General features: G+C 43.2%; 1 protein-coding gene across 2 annotated transcripts in view; it reads right to left on the bottom strand.

Annotated features, from left to right (window-relative positions):
• dicer1 (dicer 1, ribonuclease type III) overlaps positions 1–26532 on the bottom strand; it is a 67247-nt gene that overhangs the window by 24279 nt on the left and 16436 nt on the right. For both annotated transcript variants that reach the window (XM_034078303.2, XM_034078304.2), the window contains exons 12-25: positions 24220–24462; positions 23927–24081; positions 23709–23841; positions 20579–20654; positions 20325–20464; positions 19688–19867; positions 19369–19582; positions 16027–16180; positions 15754–15936; positions 14764–14869; positions 12994–13169; positions 5807–6539; positions 4590–4742; positions 1211–1861 (exon numbers count right to left, since the gene is read on the bottom strand). In XM_034078303.2, coding sequence (XP_033934194.1) covers positions 1211–1861; positions 4590–4742; positions 5807–6539; positions 12994–13169; positions 14764–14869; positions 15754–15936; positions 16027–16180; positions 19369–19582; positions 19688–19867; positions 20325–20464; positions 20579–20654; positions 23709–23841; positions 23927–24081; positions 24220–24462 — 3297 coding nt within the window. The remainder of the gene's footprint in view (positions 1–1210; positions 1862–4589; positions 4743–5806; positions 6540–12993; positions 13170–14763; positions 14870–15753; positions 15937–16026; positions 16181–19368; positions 19583–19687; positions 19868–20324; positions 20465–20578; positions 20655–23708; positions 23842–23926; positions 24082–24219; positions 24463–26532) is intronic.

Here is a 26532-nt window from a genome sequence, read left to right as displayed (position 1 = left end):
GATTACAGCGTTTAAAATGTATTAAATGAAAAGTCATGAAAGAGATAAGGAGGAGAAAAGGCGTGTTTAGTTATATATGTAATGTGCAATATCTGAATCCTCTGTAATGCGCAACAACGGACATTGGAGACGTGGAGGGCCGATCCCCAGCAGCGCCAACCGGCCCACAGGGAGGATTCAGCAGAGGATATTTAACAGCTGGAAAGGTGGAGCTCGCTCTCTTCCCTTCGCTCCACGAGAGCCAGAACACAGCTGTTTTTCTGACTGAACCATCTTCTGCTTGTAACATTACCGCGCTTTTTATTAATTAAAAGTATACATTTGAGCATTCTCAGAGACTCAATTAGTCTCCTTTTACTGGTCTGGGGGAAGCTCGCGAGTGTGTGTGGAGGGAGAGAGGGGAAGCAGAGCTGCGGAACAGCAGAGTGGCGAGTGAGAGGTGCCTGTCTTCTTCCCTTTACGAGCTTCAAACATGTATTTATCGTGTGATTTTGGAAATAAAAGCTTCATATTCTGAAAGCCAAGACTTTGTTTATTTAAATACAAACAAAACACACGAACCCCGAAAAACAATTGTTTTACGCAAATCCACGTTTATTTTGAAATGAGCCGTTGCGACTTCCGACTGATTTCAATAGAGCGGGTCACATATGCTACTCTCAATAAAAGACAAACCTCCATGCCTTTAAAATGACAATCGTTATATAGCTTTCCTATCAGTTGTTTTTAAGCTGATCAATAAACACAGAAAATATGACCAGAACAGGTGTGGGATATTAAAATATGTCCTTGCTGTCTGAGCCCCAGCTGTGAACCCTCCTGTCCCAAGATGTGGAGCAGGCACACTGGACGGAGTTTCCTCTGTGAGTCTCAGAACACACCTGCATCTCCCACACTGAACTTTAGGAACCCTTCCCCAGCTAATGTTATACAGGTGGTTCACAGTGCCATCTGAAAATGGCAATAATCACAGTATTTGCAGAAAAATAAATAGTTGGAGTTGTTATTATATTTGAATATTATATGGAGTGTTTCACCATGGTAACCAGCACATCTCTAATCACACCACGCACAATGTGGCTAAAACCGGCTATGAATTACATCAGCACCATGGTCCTTGACTCTTTTATTCATCTTTTTAATGTGTCTTTTATAATTTGCCTGTATGAGACTCCCTTTATTAACATGGAATGATTGGCCTGTGGCTCACCTTGAGGCCCAGGGAGCAGAGGAACATCTGGGCGGCTCTCTCTCCACAGCTGGTGAGGTAGCAGCCCAGCAGAGCCTCCACACAGTCGGCGATGCTCTTGTCGGCGATGCACTGCTCCGTGTGCAGGTCGTAGGAAATGGACTGCTTGCCCAGCTCCGCCCCGCAGTTCTCCTCCGACGGGTTCCAGAAGCCCACCACGAAGTCGTCCTCCTCCCCCGCCTTGCTGGGGTCCAGGTAGCACATGGCATCCCACGAGCTGTAGTCAAACTCCTCGGCTGAGGGCCCGCTGGGCGCCGGCTCAGGGGGGTTGTGGGCTGCAGTGGGATGGTGGGGCTTCTTCGGGGGCTTCCACTCGTATGGGGTCTCCGTAGCAGGGGCGGAAGCCGAGGACGGGGTGAGGGAGGGGGGGAAGCTGCTCAGAGAGATCTTCTTGCCAAACGCTCCGGACCCTAACAGCATGTTGTCGATGAACTTGATGTGCTCCTTGTAGTACTCCAGATCGTCCTCCACGTTCACCTCGTCCTTCGGCTCTTCCTTCAGCATCAGCCCCTCCTCTTCCTCTTCCTCCACCTCCTTACACTCCTCAGCCTCCTCATCATCCTCGTCAAAGTCCGTTCCAGACTGCCCGTTGGCCAGGAGCTCCTCTTTGACCTGATGATGGCCAACAGGAAGGAAAGCAGAGTTCAAAGGAGAAAAAAAGGAAATTAATTAGTATTCACTTTTAAAACCTGCCTTAAAAGTTATTTTTTGTTATTTAAATGAGGCTTCGTGATGTAGACAGGTTCTGAATACATACACTTTTTTTTATAGAACAGAAATGATTCATTACCTACAATTTATCTTTGACACTTTAACATACAAATATGAACCAAGAAAGGCAAACATAAAAAGGCGTTTTATTTTCAGTACAATTTTCAGCTTCAGGTAAGCGGACCAGAAGCACTGGTTGTGAAATGAGAGTTTCTCCCACGACTTAGTTTGTGGTTCCTGCTTTGTCTTGTATAAGAACAATCATTAAAAGCAAAGTGATTTTATTGTTTTGTAAAATACTTATTATAACGGATGTTATTTCTGTCCAGTTTCTGTGTTCTGGGCTGTTTGGCTGCTGGACGCTGTGAGTTGAAATGTTTCTTTCACCCCTCTCTATTTCTATCAGCTGTAAACCAACACAAACATGTTGTGTTGCCAGACAAATGGGAAGCCTGCCCTCTAGTGGCCAGACCACATCATAACACTCACAACATCCATGACACTAGTTAATGAAGATCATACTTCACTGTGAACGGCTTATCACAAAGTGTGCTCTAAATGTCCAACTCTTACATTTTTATAGTAAACACAGTGCCCGGGTCGATTAACCTCTTAAGCCCAAAGCCGGTTTTTCAGGTCTCAGGCTTGAAAATGACATTCCCAGAACAAATGACCATATCTTCCCTTCTAAAAGGATAAATTAATAATCTTTTTTCTCAAAGCAATGATGAACCTGTGAGTTGGATGTAGAAAAGTCAGAATCAATATAGAATTGTTTTATTTTAAAGTAAATTCAGATTGAACATGGTCAAAAAATGTAAATTACAGTGTGTCCAAAAATAAACCCATTACTTACAGTGAAAACCACTCTTGAATGATGGGATAGTGGACTAAAAGCTTTAGGAATCCATATAATAAGTACCCTGTATCAAGATTGATGTAAAACAAGTGACATTTGACCTTTTTAAGAGAGATTTAGCACCAAAAACACACTTTTGGGGTCATTTGGGTGATTGACACCTCTTTTGAACTGTTAGAGCCAATAGAATCGAAGGGGAAGTTCCACATACACACGTTACCATTGAGGAGTTAGTGTGACGCGCACGCAGTCGAAACCTATGTTATGCTCTGAAAACTGAAACCTAGGCTGAAACTAGTAAATATGAAGATGGATTATCAGAAATCATTTCAAAGTGACAGACACATTGGAGCGTTATCATCGTTTCGATGCCATTGAACACGACTTTTGATCAGAACAAAAGCTGAGGTAAGAATTTCTCCCGTGTTTGCTCCGTGAAGCTACGTGTTGTGACGTCTGTTTTCGCTTCCCCTGTCGCGAGTTCGGATCGCTCAGTGATGATACTAATATTTCTGGAATCTGTGGAATCTCAGCTTGCTAATCGATATCTTGTTTGTGCAGATACGATAAGTAATAAGGGTATTTATACCTAGAGTTACATATATACCTATACCACATCTTCTTCTTATATCCGTTAGAGCAGCTAGCACCAGATGCTAATAACCACAGCGCTGGTACGGGTGCACCCTCCCTTTCTCCCTCCCACGCTTTCACTTTGGCTGTGAGCTGCGGGTGCCAGATAGATCTTTATTTGTTATTGTACAGGTACAACGACATTACAATAGACTCAAGGTGCCAACACGCAACAACAAGACAATATAAAAACAACAAGACAATATAAAAACAACAAGACAATATAAAAACAACAAGACACTATAAAAACAATAAATGGGACTTAAAAAAGACATGTTAGGGAATATGTACATAAATAAATAATAAATAAATTAAATTGCACGATTCCCCTCGTATTGCACGGAAGGCTTATATCATTTAAACATTAGCAGCGTGTAGTGCACATATGGCCCTGGGACAGAAACTGAACTTGAGTCTGTTTGTCCGGGAAGACGTGGTGCGGAAGCGCCTGCCTGAGCGCAGCCGTACGAAGTGCTCGTTACCCGGGTGGTGTGGGTCCTTGAGGATTTTGACTGCCTTCTTAAGGCAACGAGAGCTGTAGGAAGTGTAGGTACAACGCTACATTTCCCGCCCCCCCGCAGTCATACAGTAGGCTACGGAGAGTGGCGAGAAACATTTCCTCAGGCATCGAAAAGCGGAACCGAAATTCACATCTCTAAAAGATGCCGTTGGAATCGAAATGTTGGAACCGGTTCTCGGTACCCAACCCTAGTAATGAGTGACCCGACAGTGAAGAATATATTTATAACTAGTTTAGCTTGTTCCAGAGGTAGATCAAATAGTAATAAGTGTGTTAGGTCTAACTCTTAGTGTGTGTCACAGCGGGTGGAGCTGCAGGATTTCTGCTTCACACACGTTGCATACCGCTATTTTATTGTCATTTTGACACCCTGAAATAATGCCAGACCGGTGAAGCCATTTTGGAGAGCTTGTTTTGCCGCGCACAGAGAAAAGTGTCATGTATTTTACATCATGCGACCGGCTCTCGCGAACGGCATTTTTAGAGAGCACCGATCGATCGGCAGAGTGAGTATCGGCCGATATCGTTCGGCGGCCGATCGATCGGAGCATCCCTAGTTTTATTTAATTTACATTTTTCAGTGAGTATAAAGAAAGAGTGAGAAAGTGTGCACTGACCTCCTCTGAGTCCAGTATGTCTGTGCAGCTCTTGTCCTGGTTCACCACGTATCCGGGGGGCAGCCAGTTGACGGGGGGGTCGAAGATGGACACCACCATCCTGCTGGGGAGGCCCTTCTTCTTCCCCAGGCGGTACAGGTTACAGTTGCTCACCTGGATGGACATGTTACAGGGTAAAGGTTATTCACTGACAGCATGCTACATGTTTCAGTGAATAGGAAACTCAGGGTCTGTAAGGATGTTCAAATATGTAATAAGATTAGAAAGACTGTATTACATTCACGTACAAGGACTGACTAAAAGCATAAAAGTGGGTAATGTTCAAATCGACATCATATTTGAAAAGTACTTTATATTTTCTTATTTACATTGGTGTTTAAAATGTAAAACTGTGAACTGTGATCTACGAGACAGTCTTAATCTAGCATCCTGAGATGGGTTGCTTTTGTCTCCACCCACATATCTGGGAATTCCCAGTATTCTGGTCCTCGATTTCTCCCCATTTATGAGGTAGGATGTCCGTTGTGTATCGGTTTGTAATTATACCTTAACATGTCAAGAGTTTTCTAAAGAGTTCCTGTGACATTTTGAGTGAGTTAAAGAGAAGTTTTGCCAAATGTACAGTGAATGTGTTTTTAGGCCAATCCCTGGACGTCACATTGTCAAAAAGCAATGAGACTTTTCCATTGGATTATTGCAGAAAATGTAATCTGTGGCAAACAGGTTTATGATACTTGCATGTTTTGTTCAACAGGATAATATCCACATATTAACACCACGTTATGATCCTTGAAGCCTAAATGCAATCACCAGATATATAAATCTAAAGGCGGTGGAAACCAAAATGTTTTCGACACATCAAAAAATAAGCGTTTGATGTTGTAGAACAAAACGTGTGTTAACCACAGACCTTATTTCAGACTAACAACCAAAAACATGGCTGACTTCAAGACAAGGGACTTATTTCTAGGTTTTAGGACTCATTCCTGCAACACTCCAGTCATTGCACCTATGATACATGATCGACGTGATAAAGAGTTCAACACTTGTAGATTGTTGCTTTTAAATGGTTTATTGTTTTTACTTCATGGCTGTTATCGTTTTATTCTTGTTTATTTGTACCTCTTTATTTGTATTTGTACTTATTGTATGGTTTGTGAGCCGAGCTGTGTGTTTGTTGTTAGGTGCTTTACAGATAACGCTGTATTGTAACTGACCTTCTTGCTGCGCATGTAGCTGAGGCGGCCCTCGTGTGCGTCGGGGTAGGTGCAGAACAGGTACGTGGTGATGGCGTGTTTAAGGAAAGAATCTCCGAGCATCTCGAGGCGCTCCAGGTTGAAGCCGTCGCTGGCGTTGGAGAGGGTCAGCGCCTGCAGGATGAGACCAGGGTTGGGCCCGAGGCTTTTGAGGGGGTCTCCTGCCGGGGCTCCGTGCTGATCAGAAGGTGCTGCGGGAGCCGGCAGGCAGCAGACTGAGGTAGCTGGATTTGAGGTGCTCCCTGGCGTACATTCGTCACTGGGCTGCGGAGGACTGGAGCTGGGCTTCTTGGAGCTGGGAGGGGGGGGCTGCACAGGAAGTGAGGTAGTGCTTTGTATTGAATGGGGGCTCTGCGGCCCAGGGGAGCGGGGCCGGGAACGTTGGCAGTTATCTTGTTGGTGAAGGTGCTCGTCTTGGGGGCCGTCGTCATCGCAGTTGGTGCTGAGGGCCGTGCCGTTGGTTAGGGTCCTGGTGCAAGGCTCTTCTTCAGGCTCAGGGCCCACGAGGGGGTGGGGACTGCTGGGACGCGCTAGGGAGTTGGGTTCAGGGGTTACAGTCTCTTGGTACTCACAGGGACCCTCACCCTCATTCTCATCATCATCAGCATCATCATCATCACTGCAGGAGTCAGGGCAGGAGATGAACGTCTTGCTGTCGATGGATCGCTTCCAGCCAAAGTCCAGGTTCGGATACCTGCCAAATAAACAACAACCACAAAAGAATGTTTGGATCAATATCTGAAGAGGCTGAACTATGGCATTTCTATAACATATCATTTCTCATATCAGCATCCTATCAGTGATGACATGCTCCTCCGTCATCAATGACGTACAAACGTTGAAACAGAAAACAAAACATCAAAGCTCTACACTTTCTCATATTCCTACAGACTGGAAAGAAATCAAAGTTTAATAGTGAATGCGTATAAACAATACACTATGCAGTGTTTCCCCTAGGATGGAGTCATAGCAGCAGTGCTAAGGCACGCGGGCCCAGCATAATGTTAGCGCGGAGCACGTGGAATTTTTTTAGTGTGTGCGAAGTGCGCCCCGCCAATTTGTTTCTATGTGTCTGCCAGCACAAGAAAGGCTCTTGAGGCGCTACAGGTGTGTTTTGCACCTTTATTGAACGTACAGTAACACAAATACACATCCACATAAACAATCAAAATAAAATGTATGCAATTTAATTATTTTAACCTGCTTTATTTGGGGGTGGACCTCACCTCCTCTAAGGGGGTCCGGGGGCATGCACCCCCAGGAAGATGTGTTTTAAAATGTTGAAGTGAAATGCATCAATCTGGTGCACTTTGAGCACAACATGAATTTATAGATACAGCTCTCAACACTCAGATGAAAGAGAGCTGTATACTTTTCAATAATAATAATAAACATCTTTAGAATAGGATCACAACCAATAACAAATCATTTAAACTTGTTTATTCTTACCTTATGTTAACTAGCATTCTTTCTTTTTATTTATGCATATTTTACTGATCACTCCCCTTTTAAACTGTTTTTTTTTTACTGTCCTATGATCAGGGCTGCACATAACTGGTGCGCAGGTGTGCATGCCAAAAAAACGCCAAAAAAAGAGCACCGGATGATTTAAAAAAAAAAGCGCATTTGCGCACCAACATTGAAAGAGAGAGCGATAGTATAATGTGTGGGAGTATAATTTGCGAGCCATTTAGTTTTAATTTTTTGTATCTGTCCGCGAGCACGACGGCATCTGCGAGCACGACGGCATCTGCGAGCACGACGGCATCTGCGAGCACGACGGCATCTGCGAGCACGACGGCATCTGCGAGCACGACGGCATCTGCGATCCCTCGCTCTACCCCTCGCTATCGCGTGAAGGGTCTGCTTTATGTGCTCCACACAGTAACCTAGCGCAGGGTTTTCCAAAGTGGGCGCCAGGGGGTGGGTCGCGAAATTGTTGAGGGAAAGGGAAAAAAGGGGGTAAAATGTAAAAAAAAAAAATGTTTTTTTAGATGTTATTAATAATTGCATATCTATCAATCTATGTGTCCATTGATGCCCAATTGTTTAATATATAAAAAAAACATTAAACAACACGACCGCCCTTCAAGCCAATCAGAATCGAGCTGTCGCTACTGAGAGTGTAACTGAGTTGCTGTGTGAACACTAGCTAGCTACCTCCTGCTAAAGGATCAAATGGACAAATATCTTAAAAGAAAAACACCATCTGACGATCAGAATGAAGATGTCCCGGCTGCAAAATATTCACAGCCACTGGCCGTCTAAAACTCGGAGGTATGAGCCATCATACATAAAGTTTGGTTTTACCGCGGCAAGTAAGAACGGCCGTGATGTACCTAAATGTGTTCTCTGCCTCGAGATCCTCGCCAACGAGTGTCTAAAGCAGTGTTTCTCAAACTTTTTCATACCAAGGACCACTTAACCAATAAATAAACACTCGCGGACCACCTAACTCCACAAATATCAAAAAAACACATCATTTTTCTAGAACAGATTACAAATCGCCTGAAAATGGTACAAACAAGTGGCAACATGTGTGATGAAGGTGTTGTGCCGGGCTATATCATGCAATCGAAAGTGAAACTTAACCTTGCTCCATTGCGGAGATATTCCCGCGAGAGTGCGGAAAACTTAAATTGATTAATTAATTTCAAATGTGAAATGTTACCAATATACTCACGGACCACTAGGGGGCGCTCTGCCGCGCTCACGGACCACCAGTGATCCGCGGACCACACTTTGAGAAGCACTGGTCTAAAGCCATCTAAACTTGATCGACATCTCAAACAAAAGCACCCAGCAGAAGCTAATAAATCAATAGACTTTTTTGAAAGAAAAGAAGAGCACCTAGTGATGCAATCGGCTACTTTTAAGCAGCAAGCCGGCGTCCCTGAGCGGTCCTTGAAGGCATCATTTTTAGCATCATACCACATTGCCCGTGCAAAGAAACCACACACAATAGGAGAGGATTTAATTATATCAGCTACCATCGATATTGTTCGGAAATGCTAGGTGAGGATGCTGCCAGCAAAATCAACGCAGTACCACTCTCAGATAATTCTGTGAGCCGACGGATTGGTGACATGGCTCAAGATGTATCTGCTCAGCTTTTGGAACAAGTGAGAGCTAGCGAATATTTCGCTCTGCAGCTGGATGAGAGCATGGATGGAGCAAATGTCGCAGAATTGCTTGCATACATCAGATTTATTTCAGAATACAACTATAGACATGGCGAATGAATGGGAGTTGAAGGTGACATTTCAAGCTGTTTCACTCTCACAGTACTGGCTTTATGTCAAAAAAGACTATCCTGCACTGGCTGAGAGAGCTCTTAAATCCCTGCTTCCATTAGCCACCACATACGTCTGCGAGTCTGGCTTTTCTACATTGAAGGTATTGAAAACAAAGCACAGAGCACGTTTGCAAGTCTGGCACTGACAAACCTAAAACCTAGGATTGATAAACTGTGTAGGAGCCACCAAGCCCACCCCTCCCACTAGTGAGGGAACAGGTATACACAAAGAGACACACATAGTGAAATGACAAGGACTGTTTATAACTGAAGACACACTGAATGTAATGAATAGATGGCAAAACAAACAAAACATACTGTACACGTTAACTATTAATATTACTGTTGAATAGTATGTATATATATATATATATATATATATATATATTATTAAGACAGAAATAACTTTCAAAAATGCTCAAAATATATGTTTATTGTTCATATTACTGTTGAATATTATATTATTGTAGCGACCCTGTATAGGATGCTGAGGGTGTCACTCAGGCATCCCCCATCTCTCTGCCAATCATAGAGCTGCACAGTGATGCTGGTTGAGGTGCGGGCCTGTGGTTGGGGGAGCAGACGGGGGAGGGCGGGAAGTTGTGACGTAGACACTGATATATATGGGTATGTGTGGGAGTTAGTGTTAGTGTGAGGTTGAACCCACAAGCTGTACGTGAACCTGTGATTAAGACAGAAATCACAGAAAATATGTACTGTTGATATTACTGTTTAATATTTTGTTAAGAATATTTGTAACAGAAGACACAATGAATGTAATGAATGAAAAACAAAAGATAAAAAACATTTTTTTTTTTACTGTTAGAAGAATATCTGATTATTAATTATTAATAAAAAAATATATTAAGAATATTTATTAAGAAGCTGTATGTTTGCTTTCTTACATTTGCCCACTTTTGACATGCTAGAGACAGGGGGTGTTTCTCAATGTCGAGTAAAGCTGCTCCAGAGCCACTATTTCAAGCATACTACGTCATGGAGTGCCGCCGAAGTACTGTTCCAATGTCCAGCATACTTGGAATTCTACCGAGCCCAGCGTACTTCGTTTGGGGACATTTCGAGGCTGCACATGTGTAAATCAAATCAAAATCTAATTTTATTTGTAGAGCACATTTAAAAACGATTTTGGTCGAGCCAAAGTGCTGTACATGTAATTTAAACACATAAAAACACATTACATCACAATAAATCACAACAGATAAAAACAACACATGGAACAGTCAGGAGTCGTGACCCCACTCAAACTAGAAGGCCAGAGAGAAGTAGTGAGTCTTCAGTGTGGATTTAAAAGCCCCTAGGGTCTGGGCCGACCTCACATGGAGGGGAGAGTGTTCCAGAGCCTGGGGCCAGCTGCTGCGAAGGCTCGGTGCCCTCGCGTTTTGGGCCTGGTCTTGGGCACTACCAGCAACAGCTGGTCAGCAGACCTTAAAGCTCTGGCTGGGTGTAGCGCTGGAGGAGTTCAGCTATATAGGCCGGAGCCAGCCCATTTAGGGCTTTAAATACAAATAAAAGGATTTTAAAATCAATTCTGCAGGTCTCCCTTGAAAAAGAGATCTATGATCTCAATGGGACCAATCTGGTTAAATAAAGGTTTGAAATTAAATGAAATGAATTCTGAACCGGATTGGAAGCCAGTGTAGTGAGGCTAGAATTGGGGTGATGTGGTCACGCTTTTTGTGGCCAGTCAGGAGACGTGCAGCTGCGCTTTGGACTAGCTGCAGGCGCTAAATTGATGCCTGGTCCATACCCACAATAGTCCAGTCTTGAGGTCACAAAGGCGTTAATAACCCTTTCCAGGTCTTTAAAAGATAAATACCACTTGGTTTTGGCCAATAGTCTTATTTTAAAAAAGCAGGATTTTACTACGGTGCTGACCTGCTTGTCGAATTTAAAAGTGCTATTAAAGTGTAGACTCCGCGGTCTTAAAATCCCCACAATGCTTTGCGCATGGACCAATTTCCCCAAATCTGTGGCGGAAAATGTAAGGCGGGGCTTCTCATATGACGCACACCTGCACACTTGCTCGCCTGTTCCACTCTTCGTTTTCCAAATGCTAGGAAGTATTCTTGCCTCGCTTTTGAAGCAAGACGCTCGGAAGACATGAGACTACATGTTTTTTGCCATGGATGATGATGACACGTGTTGTCCTCCTCTCCTGCGAGAATCAGTTGAGCGTCTGCTCCAAACGCACCATTACAGATTTAGCGTCTGCCCAGTAGCAGTGTGAGAACACGTTTTTAGAGAGTACTTGTCCACGGACAAGTGAGTTTGGCAATGTACTTGTCCGAATACATTTTTCACTTGTCCAGAATGGACAAAAATTGGGGCCACTGGAATCTTCTTCTTCGTCATCGTATTTTACATTTTCCCACGGTTTTAGGACACCGCTAACGTAAGTGAGCGGTAAGATTTTACTGCATCACACATAGGGTTGGGTATCGTTTGGATTTTAACGATTCCGGTTCTGCTTTTCGATTCCGGTTATTTTCGGTTCTCGATTCCGGTTCTTTGAGAGGGTCAAAATCAGTCCCATGACAAACTGGGAGAAAAATATATTTATGAAAACATTAAGTCAAATCTGTATTCCTATTTACAAATCACTTCATACCGTTTAATTTCTTACGGTTATTGAATACAATTATATAAAAATAATCTCTGCATTGTTTAGTTAGTTCTAAGTGGTGCAGTTTGAGAATGTACAATTGGCCCAGTCTCCTCTGATGTTACACTGCCTGTGAGACAGAGTCCAACCACACATGTCCAACACATAGGACATACATAACCTAATAATAATAATAATAATATATTATATTATAGCCTATAGACCTAGCGCTTTTCTACAACTCAAAGACGCTTGCACGCTTACACATGTCCTGCAATACACATGCTGCAGCTGCCCAGCTGCTCACTGTTTGTAAAAGTAAATAAATAGTATTTTCATTTCAATAATGTACTTTCTATACCCTGCTTCATAAACAATACTGACATCCTGCTCCTCCGAGTCTGGGGGTCCGGGGATGTGAGGACAGCGCGAGGACAGACAGGGAGGCTGCTTCACTTCATAAAGGAAATGGTGGTCAATATTAACAACACAGGAGCTAAAACGCTTAATAACCTTCATTACGTGTTAGAGAAAGAACATAAGAAAGTTTGACAAAGATGAGGCTGTTAAACGGGCAGCGGATCTGCTGTGTGTAGAAAGAGAGAGACGCTGAGCTGCACCGTGCAGCGATCAGCTGATACGGAGCATAGAGAGAGCTGCAGTCCGCGGGGCTCGGCCTCGCTTCCTGTCCTCACAACTCTTATTAATCCCGGTACCGGACAATTGTTATTTGTTCCTACTCGGAACCGAGTGTTGCTTCCCAGCCCGGCCACTGTGCTACACTTCCCGCCCGCTCCGCCCCGCCCCCGCGAGATGCATTTCCTTAGGAATCTACAAGCAGAACCGAAACTAACACTTCTAAACGAACAATGGCGGACACGTACAATTTGCGAATGAGTTCTGCCTTTTGTAAACTGAATGTATCAATAATTTATCAATAAATCAGGGCGAAAAACGTCACTTGTCCACCGGACAAGTCAATTGAAAGATCCACTTGTCCGATATTGTAAATAACACGTCCCGGATGGTGGGACGTGTACTTTTTCGCACACTGAGTAGCAAAGGGCAGCATACTTCATTTGTTGCAGTCTATCACTGAGAGAATAAGCAGGGCGTGTCGTGTGCAGAGTTCGTGCTACAGTAGAGAAAATAAATTGGAATAACTGACAATGTCTCGCTGTTGTTAAGCACTGATCCTGTGTTTATGTGCTTTAGTGGGTAAAACCAGACCTGAAGTCGGGGGGGAGGGTCTGAGCCCCCACTCCAGCCTCACTGGCGGTCTGGGCCCGCAGCTCCTCTGCAGTCAGGAGGCAGTGGAGGCGGTACAGGATGCTGGGCAGGCACACAGCTTTCCTCCACAGAGAGGCGGGGATGGGGTGGATGGCACACAGCTCTGGAACCAGGATCTGACAGACACAATGCAATGTTACACCGCTGCAGCTCAGAGTGTGGAAGCTCATGTCTAATATTTAAGAATCATACCAGGACGACATTGGCTTCTAGATGGTTTTCATTGCAGTTCAATACGAGTCATGATCAATCCATAATAGCGTTTGTTCAAAAATGTCAATCATGAAAATGCATACATGTAATAAAAAGTAAATCTTTTAAATCAGGCACTCTGAGACAATGGTCTTACTTCATCACCAGCAGTCAAACATTTTTAAACTGTGCAGTTAAGCATTCATATATTATTATTAGGGCTGTCAGTCGATTAAAATATTTAATCGCATGATTGTCCATAGGTAATCGTGATTAATCGCACATTTTGTATCTGTTCTAAATGCACCATAGAGGGATATTTTTCAAGTTTTTAATACTCTTATCAACATATGAGTGGACAAATATGCTTTATATGTGTGTTTATTATCATTTGAACAATGACAAATATTCTAATGAATATTAAACGCAACAACCTCTGAACATTACAAATATTCGCCTCAATTCAACCTGGAACCTCTCATACCATAATACAATATAGTGTGTGTGTGTGTGTGTGTGTGTGTGTGTGTGTGTGTGTGTGTGTGTGTGTGTGTGTGTGTGTGTGTGTGTGTGTGTGTGTGTGTGTGTGTGTGTGTGGAGACACCGTGATGGATCGTTGGAGCTATGTGCAACTCAAGGCATATGCTCGAACCGGAGCTGCCTGGACGCTGCAATCATGTTGCGCACTATCCGTGCTGAGTGTGCTGACTTCTCCTACAATGTCCCACTGTCTGGCTTCCTGCATCAAGTCAAGTGCTCGGCGCAGTTGTCGGCGAAATGTCGCTCCTCTGTTTTCATTGAAACAGCTCCTTATATCCGTTAGCGCAACTAGCTAGCACCAGATGCTAACAACAGCAATACACGTAAGGTATGCCTCGCTCGCTCGCGCCACACACACACACACACACACACACACACACACACACACACACACACACACACACACACGGTCCTCCCGATGGCCAGTCGGTGCCTGCTGGTGAGCGTGGAAGTGTGGTCTGCCACAAGCAGGCGGCAGGAGCGGCGCTGTCAGCATCAGCTTGTAGAATGTATTTTAAACTCGATGCGCTCTGAAACTACGGGGCGGCCGAGGACAAAAAGTACACATGCGTTAATCTCGTTAAAATAATTAGTGGCGTTCATTTTTTATTAACGCCACTAATTATTAGTTATTAACGCGTTAACTTGACAGCCCTAATTATTATCACTACTCCAATGTATACACCTCTGTCTACACTGTAATAAACATGCATATAAGGAGATTGTGTAGATGTGCATATTGGAACTTGAATTTCCTATAATTATATGCATTTTTTGTATTCCATTTAAGATTTGATTGGACATTTTACCTTAAGCTGCTATGTTCATAATATAATTTGTATTCAAATAATAAAAAAAATCTTTCTCAGTTCTTGGTGCTGGCCAATCAGATTGTTGGTGCCTGAGTTTTACCAACTGTTGGTACGAGAGCCGGACTCCTGTTCCTGGACCTGCCTAGTGGCATCACTGTTTTATTACCTGTTTGTTCTGCAGACTCTCCCACTTGGCCTTCCTCTTCTCTGCGCTGCTGAGCGGCAGAGCTTTGCCTTTCTGGTTCAGGTGCCGAGGGGTTAACAGGTTCAGTCTGAGAGCAGAGGGAACATGACCAAAATAATGGTCATGGACAAGGTGCAGTCATTACACTGGGACTTGATATCACTTTGCTTTCAAATGTGACCTTTGCTAAATCGAAATATTGTATCAAAATATTCTGAACATCTCTAACAGAGAACTGTACAGTTCATTGGACATTTATACAAAAAACTGAGCTTTTTGTATTACTTGGATTCTGACCATAATCACCCACAATGCAACCAGTTCAGTTCTGGTGTTAAGATAGTAGCAGGCGATGTTTCCAGCAGCAGATCTCTGTAAGAACACTACTTTCTAACTTTACAACCCCACATACTTTACTTTTTACACTTGACCACTTTAGTCCCGACCAAAGCTGCCTCAAGCGACATCATTTGAGGCAATTTCTCATACTCAACACATCTCTCTCTCTGGGCCCAAAAGGTGCTATACTACTTTTCTACAGGGCTGTCCAAACATTTTTCAATGAGGGCCACATACAGACAAATATACAAAGGGCTGAGCCCCTCACTCGAGGTTTGAAAAGTGGGCTTATTAACACAGGAATACTGTGTAACATATTTTCATATATTTAAGATGTATAATATAGTCAAGCACAAGTTCCATGTGTGGGCCAAATTCCATTATACTTTTAGAATTGGCTGTGGGCCATTGGCACCCCGGGCACCCCTGTTGTACTAATTCTCAAACATCTTGAAGCACACTTGGATGTGAAAAATGTGTGTTCTCCTTTGAGACCCTTTGTTAAACCTGTTCTCTTGCACAGACTCAGGACAAATGACAAAACTATAAGAATTAACCTTGAGCTTTTGAAAATTCCTATCAGTTAAAATAGCAAATAGAGCAAACTAATGAGTGGAGAGCTTGTGCTGCTACCTGGAGGAGGTGTGGTCCACATCCAGGAGCGGCTGGTTCAGGTTGGACAGGTCCAGGTTGTACTTGGTTTTGTAGTACTCAGCAAACGTCTCGTACTCTGGAGAGGGAAACTTGCTGAGCGGCGTCAGGTCTGTGTACACGTCGGCGACATAGAAGCGATGCGGTTGGTCAAAGTTACGATACCTGGGGGAGAGAGCAGGGAGAGTCATTGTGGCGCTCAGACATCGTAAGCATAGTAAAAGTGGTTTGAAGGTTCACATGGCGCAGTGGTACCGTGGAATGATGACAGCATCCTGGTAGTCCTCCAGCTTGAAGCTGAAGGGGTTCTGCTTGGTGTACTGAGTGGTAGGAATGCCGGTGCGGGCCTCAGACTTCTCAATGTCCTCCATGAAGGAAAAGTCCATGTCTAGTGTGTTGGAGTCCTCAACTGAATGAGAAGCAGAGAGAGAGGATGGTTTAAGGCAGGGGTCGGCAACCCCCAGCTATTTAAGCCCTCTGCTCTGGCTCCCTTGAGCTTAGACAAAAATAAGAAGGAAATAAAATACAAATATTTGTAGGACTATTTATATTTTGTTACATGGTTGAAAATGTTTCGTATCTTTATTTTGAGGTGATATTGTGACAGATTAAAAAAGCACAGTTTTAATTAGGTCACATCAAATATGCGTCACATCCTGCTACGGTCCCGCACCAGCGCCTTTTCCTGCAGGCGAATAACCTGACCCCCGGCTCGATGAGCGAACTATGGATAAATCAAAGAAAATAAAAGTACCGGAGGAACACATGATTTAATTCTGCGTGGTTAGAGTTATCTACTTTCAGAGCAAACGATGCTGGCTTACCGGTATGTTTGATATGTGGAGAGAAGTGGTCGAAGGTGCCTTTACGTATTGGAGGAAACACACGGAAGAGGAAGACAGCTGACGATCTTCAGTCATCATTCCATCAGTTAACTCTTTTTAGGGTGCAGCTATATGTTTTATTTATTTCAAAGTGGGACCATTTGAATTACATTCCTTTTCTTCAAATATGCAGAGGACTCCCCAAGTGCTGTTGATTTATTTTAAAGTAGGCCTGTGTATTTTATTCTCCTTATAGGAGTTATTTGTTTCTTATTTGAGGTAAACGGTTTTCTATAATGTAATAAATAATAAATGCAAAAAAACTGTAGTTTTTGTCTATGATGTAACAATATATACAACTTTATAAGCTATCAAGCTATCAAATATGTGTTGCGGCTCCAGACAAAAGCAATTGGTGGAAAAGGGGTCAGAAAGGTTGCAGACCCCTGGGCTAAGGTAACAGATAAACACCTTCACCACGAAGGTATGAAGGGAACCCATTTATTCCAATGACAGTTGCTCAGTGGCACTTCAAGTCAAAATGGGCCAACTGTCGAGAACAAAAATATCAGACCTTCACTGGATCCGGGCCCATAGAGCATGCGCATAGCATTTTCTGTAAGCCCCGCCTCCAATCTGCTCGTTCACAGTAGCGTATTGGCCGTTCTCGGCTCAGTCAAATCAATAGAGAGGACAATAAGCTTTGGATTCAGCTTTTAGCACATATTTCAACTTCTAGGACCTGATGATTTAAATATGACTTCTGATGTGCTGAACACAATGAAACTCAATGTGTTCAGGACAACCATCGAGACCATCCTTTTGTATGGCTCCAAAACCTGGACCTTCAATGTTTGGACACCCTCAACTAGGGCTGCCCTCGACTAAACATTTTTCTAGTCGACCAATAGTCGTAATTAAGGTAATTAGTCGACTAATCGGCACACGTTTAGGATACATTATGTTTATAAAGCTATATTATTATTTTTATTTACTTTTTCAAAGGCTGATAGTGATATTATAACAGCATGGTACGTTGTGCTTCACATAAAATAAAACTAATAATGAACCTTTGAAATATAAATGAAATGTAGTCACAGCGCACGGACGCAGCGGTATAAACAGCAGAAGCTCCGGTAAGGATTCTTATTATGTGTGTGAACAAGCAGCGAGAACACACACATTTAGAGCTAGCTTCCATTATTCATATCTGAATATAACAACCAGAGTTTCCGTTATCCGGTAATTACCGGACTATAACCGGTCAAATGTGCTGAAGACCGGCAAATCGAAATCTCTCCGGTCAAAATAATTTCCCCTTAGCGCAATACTTATGTGACAGACAAGAAGAGTCAATACGCAACACTTTCTTATTATTTATTTTAATATTAATATTCTTTTTAGTTTTACAGCTTATTTAACCTTTTTGTTTGACATGAGCCAATATAAATAATATGGCCATCTGAGTGTGTGTGTGTTACTGTTTGTGGTTTGTTTTTAACTGTGTAATACAGTTAATGATTCCAAATGTTAGAGTTCCTTATTTTCATACCAAAACTTGCACTACTGTTCAATTTTTTTTTTGCTTTTCCTTGTTGTACCGAACCCGTACCGAACCGTGACCCCCAAACCGAAGTATGAACCGAACCGTGACTTCCGTGAACCGTTACACCCCTACCTGCAGCTCTACATGATGCAGCTCTATGATCTGACCTGCAGCTCTGTGCACTGTGACGGACCGCTGAGCGGAGCAAAACACACACTTGAAGTTGGAACAAAAATCCCTCATCATGAAATGAAAGCTTTATTGTTTTCTGAGGTCAGAATGATTATATATTATAGGTCTATACATGTTGATACTGCCTGACTCACTGCTGCTGTCTTCCTCAGTCTGAGAAAGCAACACACGTCGTCGGATAATTAAGCTCCGTGTTTGGTTATGAAGCCGGCATTCAGGAAGCTGCGCTGTGATAGCGTGGATATGGAGGAGATCGTAGTTTGCATGTCACCTTGTGGGACTCGTCCTTTACTCGCTCAGAAAGATCCACACTTTAGATTTCCTGCCTGACCAAATTAACTCAATGACAAGGCTCCGCTCTGAATGAAGTCTGAGGGGGTTTCCGGCTGACGCGTCACATGCAGCGCACGGATGGAGCTTTTTTCTATCTTTATAGAATTATCTTTTGTATATATATATAATTATTTATTTTTTCAACTAATCGACTAATGAAAAATTGCTCGATTTAGACTTTATTAGTCGACTAGTGATTAGTTGACTATTAGGGGGCAGCCCTACCATCAACAGCTCAATGGGTTCTGGAGCAAGGGTAACACATGTATCCTGGAAGCATCACCTGAAGTTACAGCAGGTATACGACAACAGCCCACACATTTGTTTTGCTCTGATGCAAGACAAATGTCAGACTCGATCTGACAATAAAGCATAATCATATCGTATCGCCTGCCGGGAAACACTGGTATCAGTCCTGATAGTCTTGGATCTGAAATACCCGAAAACTGTAGAACAAGGTCCATCGACTTTAATCGCACAATGATGATGATAATTTAACCATGAGTAGTTGATTAAGGTAGTAGTAGTAAAAAAACACATATATACAATACTCTAATTACCAGACATCTAGTGTCCAATGCAAGTCAATGGAAACAAGTCTTATTGGGCTTAATTACGTCATAGTATGACATAGTATGACGTTGGAGTGCCACTTCTTAGGGGAGATTAATGCAATACGTTTGACAGAGTGATTGCACTGACCAACATTCAGAGGTAGAACGCAGTAGGCCGAGTCAGCCAGCGTGGGCTGGAACTCCAGTGCAGGTTTCTCCAGGCGGAGGATGTGGGAGAAGATGTACTGGTGCAGGCGGGTGATGAGGTCCAGCTGGGCGGTGGTCAGCGTGAAGCCGGACTTCTGCAGCTCGATGGAGATGGTCACCTCACCCGAGCGGGTGTACACCGGGAAATGGGGGATCTGGACAGAAAAGAAGCATCAGCTACCATCTACAACCAATGACAGCCATTTCTCTCTTTCTTTCCTTAAGAGTCTGACGTGAGAGAATAATGGGAGGTGACGTACTCGAGGTATGGGTTTGGCAGTCAGGATGCCGAAGCACCTGGTGGTGTCCTCCGGTGGGTACAGCCTCCTTCTGCGAAAGTTGAGTTCATCAGGGAGGGGGGTGGTGAGCACCATCCCGACCACATATAGGTAGTACGTCTGCTCTGGCACTGCGTAACTGTCCCGCAGACACTCCGGTATCTGAGGAGGGGAAGTGAAGCAGAAAAACATTGAACAATTCAACAGGATGCTCGCCGTTTGTAACAAGCACGTCATAAATAATAAGACATCATTAAACATTTGGAACATTTCTAATGTTTTTAGAGCGATAGGAAGATAAACATGAATGCCAAGACCTTAAAGTGACACGTATCTAAATGTGTATTTGGAAATAGAAATCTGTTATTATGCTCAAATCAAAGATTCTGAATTAGTTCTTACTAGACGTTTCTGCTCAATAATTGCAACTTCCAAACCAGAGTAGAAGATGATGAGCATCTTTTTTTTTAATACATAACATACACATTTTCCATCCAAAAAGCCAGTAAAAGAAATGTAGGGATTGTCCCATAAAGAAACATGGAAATGAAGTGTAGAAATATGGCTTCTGCTTTGAGATGCTAATGTGTGTGCAATGAGAGAGAGCGAGCCTCCTTACGGCTTTAGGGTAGCACTGCCTCCTCTTGGTGGAGCCGGGCCGGCCTGGTACGCTGGTCTCCTCTTCATCGTGGAGGTCCAACTCCTCTTCATATTTCACCGTCTCCTTTCCCACCGGCATCAGGTGATCATCCAGCTCACCTGGGGTAAAGAAAGCAGCATAACAAGATGAAGAGGATGCAGGGGAGAGTTCTATACGGGCTCACATTCAATAGTTTCCCATCATGCATCTGAAAAATCTCATTCTGGTTTTACCTATTTTGTGGAGTTTCTCACAACATAGAAGTGCAACTGCTTTCTCTGCTAGCCTGGCACAGAACATTATAGGACCCTGCAAAGACAGTGACACATTGATCAAAGGAAGAACCTGATTCAGTTATTACTACATTCTATACGTTTACACTAATGTAATCTATCGAGTGTCAAGGCCTAAAGCCCCGTGTGGCAACTTTTCTGTCGGAAAGTGCTGTAGTAAAATTCATTTATAGAAGTGCTCTGTATTATACAGTATCATTAATAATACCAAGTATATGCATTGTCTAATGTCAATGTAAATACTGATGTATGTTCTAGTATCAAGGAGTAAAAAGGCGACGATATAATAGATTTAAAATGTGCGGCCCTCCACAGATACTGTACTTTGACATACACACAAACTGGAGAAATGCGAAACTGCCGCATTGATGGCAGAAGGAGCCGAGTGCAGCATGCTATCACTCCACGTTAAAAAACAAGTTGGCGGTAGTGTTGCACGGTGTACTTGAAAGGTACCGCGATACCCTACCGTTAAAAACGTTACGATTCCTCAGTTTCATTAGTATCGGTACTTTAAGAATGACGGGGAAAAGTACTCGGGTCAGAAAGCGCCATTTTAATAAGAGCCGTGTGTGTTCAGCGCTCTGCTTCCACTTCCTGCACTGCAGCCGTGCCTGTGTCAGTATGTGTTCGCCCTACATGTGTTCGGGGTCCGTTGCTTACCAATGACGTCACGCATTGTGATTGGCTGTACGGTAATCGCATGCTGATTGGTGTAACTAGGGGCGCTGACTAGGGTACACCGGGGGATAACGGGTCACAACAGTAAGCGACCGGTTATCATTCAGGAAACGACAGCGAAGCATCTGGGGTGTTTTCTCCACATAACTGCTCACGTCACTGTCACTAGTATTTATTTATACAGTGGGGCAAAAAAGTATTCAGTCAGCCACCAATTGTTCAAGTTCTCCCACTTAAAAAGATGAGAGGCCTGTAATTTTCATCCTAGGTATACCTCAACTATGAGAGACAAAATGAGGGGAAAGAATCCAGGAAATCACATTGTCTGATTTTTGGGGCTGTTGCTGGGCAACACGGACTTTCAACTCCCTCCAAAGATTTTCTATGGGGTTGAGATCTGGAGACTGGCTAGGCCACTCCAGGACCTTGAAATGCTTCTTACGAAGCCACTCCTTCGTTGCCCAGGCGGTGTGTTTGGGATCATTGTCATGCTTAAAGACCCAGCCACGTTTCATCTTCAATGCCGTTGCTGATGGAAGGAGGTTGTCACTCAAAATCTCACGATACATGGCCCCATTCATTGTTTCCTTTACACGGATCAGTCGTCCTGGTCCCTTTGCAGAAAAACAGCCCCAAAGCATGATGTTTCCACCCCCATGTTTCACAGTAGGTGTTCTTTGGATGCAACTCAGCATTCTTTCTCCTCCAAACACGTCTAGTTGAGTTTTTACCAAAAAGTTTTGGTTTCATCTGACCATATGACATTCTCCCAATCCTCTTCTGGATCATCTAAATGCTCTCTAGCAAACTTCAGACGGGCCTGGACATGTACTGGCTTAAGCAGGGGGACACGTCTGGCACTGCAGGATTTGAGTCCCTGGCGGCGTAGTGTGTTACTGATGGTAGCCTTTGTTACTTTGGTCCCAGCTCTCTGCAGGTCATGGACTAGGTCCCCCCGTGTGGGTCTGGGATCTTTGCTCACCGTTCTTGTGATCACTTTGACCCCACGGGGTGAGATCTTGTGTGGAGCCCCAGATCGAGGGAGATTATCAGTGGTCTTGAATGTCTTCCATATTCTAATAATTGCTCCCACAGTTGATTTCTTCACACCAAGCTGCTTACCTATTGCAGATGCAGTCTTCCCAGCCTGGTGCAGGTCTACCATTGTGTTTCTGGTGTCCTTTGACAGCTCTTTGGTCTTGGCCATAGTGGAGTTTGGAGTGTGACTGTTGGAGGTTGTGGACAGGTGTCTTTTATACTGATAACGAGTTCAAACAGGTGCCATTAATACAGTTAACGAGTGGAGGACAGAGGAGGCTCTTAAAGGAGAAGTTACAGGTCTGTGAGAGCCAGACGTCTTGTTTGTTTGGAGGAGACCAAATACTTATTTTACCGAGGAATTTACCAATTCATTCATTAAAAATCCTACAATGTGATTTCCTGGATTCTTTCTCCCCATTCTGTCTCTCATAGTTGAAGTGTACCAGGATGAACATTACAGGCTTCTCTCATCTTTTTAAGTGGGAGAACTTGCACAATTGGTGGCTGACTAAATACTTTTTTGCCCCACTGTACATACTAGGGCTGTACCCGAATATCAGAATATTCGTTCGTTGGAGTACTATTCGGATATTCGTTTTGTTTTTCCCAGTTTTTTTCTCAAATTTAATTGATTGAAATCTCCAATATCAACGTAAGAGCTTGTGCCTCTTCGGGGGTGCTAACACTTAACCATAAACGTTATGGTTTACTTTCTCCGTCTTTATATGTAGATATTACTTTTCTCAGTTAATCTCCGTCACGTTGTTTCCAAAGCAACTTCCTGTCAACAGCGCCGCTAACTCGCCTTCAAAATAAAAGCATGCCCATAAATAGGAAGCCAAGCCAAATTACACTTAAGACATATACAACTGCAACGAAAGTAACAAACACAATGCGATATCCTTTTCAATTTCAAAGAACACAAATTGGGTTACATTAACAAATAACTATAAAACAACAATACTGTAGAATAACAAAAAGAATGCCGTGAATACACCGAAGTACACGTGTTGAAGCGGTTCGCTGCGGATTACTACGTCGCCGTCAATAATTGATTTTGTCAATAATAATTATTTATATTACTGTACATGTTAATAAAATATAAAGTTAACTATCAAAGAAATCATATAAACTCAAGTATAAAGAAGAGACCATGTTGTAAGAAAACACTTAACAGATTGTATTGATCATGAAAATAATAAAAGAAAAGTATCGAAAAAGAATCGGTATCGAAACCAAAATGTTGGTATCGTGACAACACTAGTTGGCGGTCAGAAAAAGCTGCTATGTGGACACAGGCCTTGTAACCATTGCCAACACTGTTACAAATGCAGATGTTCTTCCTCACCTTAAGAGGAACTCTCAGAGGGGAGTTGATGGGCAGGTAGAGCGTGGACTGGAAGCGTGCGTCCGGCCTCTCTGCAGTTTTGCACTTCGGGGCTAAGTGAGTGAAAGGGTCGCTGGGCAGCCGAGCACAATACCTGAGCACCAGAGCAGAGAGGACATTTAAAAAGTTCATTTAGGAGCGTTTCCTAAATGGATTGAGGATTTGAAGACTTCACCGACCTGTTGATGTGTCCGATGGCCGTGTTGACGGTGACCCGGGGGCTTCCATCCTCAGAGCGGAGCACGTAGGGAGGGATGATGTTGTCATCGTCCAGAACCTGCTCCAGCTCATACTCACCTACCTCCACCGACTTGGAGCACTTGTTCCTTAAGATCTGCTCAGAAGAGTAATATCATCATCATCATCATCATCATCATCATCATCATCATCATCATTCAGCTTCACAATTGAACTTTCTACATTTCTCCTAACACTATTCAAATAATCCTCCATTGACTAAAGAAAGTGTCACCTTCTCTATGGACTTGTAGGTGGTGAGATCTTCCTCGAAGCCTCTGGTCCTCTCGCTGTCAGCCAGCATGATGTAGTTGGAGACGGGGGCTCGCGCTCTGCCTTTGGACTGGACGTAGGAGCGGTACTCTGTGGGCAGGTCGAAGCGCACCACCAGGTTACACTTTGGGATGTCCACGCCCTCCTCCACGATGCTGGTGGCGATCAGCAGGTTGGTTTCATGAGCACGGAACTTGCGAAGAACCTGTGAGAGAAACAGGCGAGCCGAAGCAATAGAAAGTCTTTAAGAAATGCTTTCTAAACTACTAAATGTAAATGTTCACTACCTTGAAGGGACAGGACAAACCTATGAATCCCATCAAGAAGCGCAACTCATGTGCAAGCCCATTAGTGTTGGCAGTTGGATAAACACATTGGCTCTTAGTGATTGGCTAAGGACATTCTCTGCAATTTCTTTCGCTTACTTATATTGTGTGGCCCCAAGCAGAGAGTAAAAGTGGAGGGTTTTCACATCATAAGAGAGTTTGTTGGTGGAAAAACGTTGTGTTTACAGAGTTTAACTTCATTTCTTAAAGTGTGATCAGAATTAAAGCAAAGATGTTGCTGTATGGTGACTTCAGGGAAGCTAGAGGATTTTCCAGTTCTGTTGTTTCTCTGTCATCTCCAACTCTGGCAGTGTTTGTGATGTCTAAAAGGGTGCAACTGGTAAGCTTTCCCTTTCTGTCTTTGGGCTGCAGGCTGTGTGAGGTTACACTATCATGTTGTTTTGGTTCACTCTCCAGGGAAGTGTGCTTTTCTGTCTTTGAGCTGCAGGCTCCGGTGAAATGTGCTGTGTTGTTTTTTCTTCTGAGGCACAGGAGTAAACATCACTTTAAATGGAAGATTTAAAGTGATGTTTAAATCTTCCATTTAGGCCCCGCCCACTCGATCGGATCGGTGATCGGATCGGCAATCGGTATCGGCCGATACTGATTCCGGCGATCGGCCCCAAAATTGGCGATCGGAGCATCCCTAGAAAGTGACTAATCTGTGAGGGAGCTCAGTGGTAGCTAGGTCCTGCAATCAAACGCGATAACTCTACATATATCAAAATATGACAGTATATTTATGTACAGTGCAGGGCTCGACATTATAAATGTCGATATATTATAATATATATTTAGACACCCCTGGCCAGCATAACGTACTTTCCACTTGACCGCTCAGGCCACTAAAAATATTGCTTTTTAAAAAAAAAAAAAGGGTCCTGTGGTATTGGTATTTTGACTAGCAATTGTGTTAAATTGCTTCGTTTATCAACGCTACAACATAGCGTTTCGTGAGGCGGTTGTCGTTGTTGGGTGAAAAGAAAACAGCTGTTTGCTGCAGAGCGCACGCTCCTTCACTACAGACTATCGCGCCACCTAACCATTCGTCAAAATGTTTTTAATACCAGCGGCCAAGCGCCGGGAAAAAAACTTCAAATAAAAGAAAGTCACCGGAGGAGTTAAAGGAGAGTGACAGGGAGCATGAGAAGAAGAGGGAGAGAAAGTTTCAGCCATCTGATCGATGGAGTTGGCTTCTATGGAGTGGTGCAGTGACACGTCCTAAAACCCTTTTATAATCTATTGATTAGATTTATGATTCGAAAATTATAAAAGTAGGGTAGACATGTGGAGATTATCCGGCTGAACAAAACGTGCATTTATCAAACAGGTTTGTTTTCCACAGACCTTATTTCCAGCTATTTTCCAAAACCCTGTGGAGAAATCCCATTGCTTTTTGTGGAGGGAACCAGCAGCTTACTTCCTGGTTTCAGGACGCGTCACTGCACCTCTCAATATGATGCCAGTATAAACAAGGTCTTCTGTCGGATCTGTACATCAATGCCGACCAACTGTGTGCTGACAAGTAAGTGAAGAGTAGAAAATATAAAAGGTATTGGCTGTAGGGAAATGTCCCAGCAGTTTAGGATAATGAAGGTTCTAATCTAATCTATTACATGGCCATTACATGTCTAACTCCTAATGACAGGAAGGCAGAAAGTGCATTATACAAATAATAATACTCATAATAATAGCAGACATTTTTTAACAATGACCACAATATCATTATTTTAATAAACCAAATATGAACAATTGAGGGAAATGAGGAAGAACTGATGATTCAAATGTTGTAGTACAAGTAGTAATGTAGTTAGTGCATACATTACTATTGCAACAAATGTGTTAATTTTCTTCATTATTAGTCGATTTTTTTTGGACGAATGCTCCGGGCCAGTGGTTACAATGGTGGGGCCAGTGATAACACAATTCCACCGGCCCTTAATGTCTAC

The sequence above is a fragment of the Pseudochaenichthys georgianus genome, unplaced genomic scaffold, assembly GCF_902827115.2.
Source record: "Pseudochaenichthys georgianus unplaced genomic scaffold, fPseGeo1.2 scaffold_409_arrow_ctg1, whole genome shotgun sequence".
NCBI classification, from domain to species: Eukaryota; Metazoa; Chordata; class Actinopteri; order Perciformes; family Channichthyidae; genus Pseudochaenichthys; species Pseudochaenichthys georgianus.
Note: the sequence above shows the minus strand (reverse complement) of the source record. Positions and strands in the feature narration are given on the sequence as shown.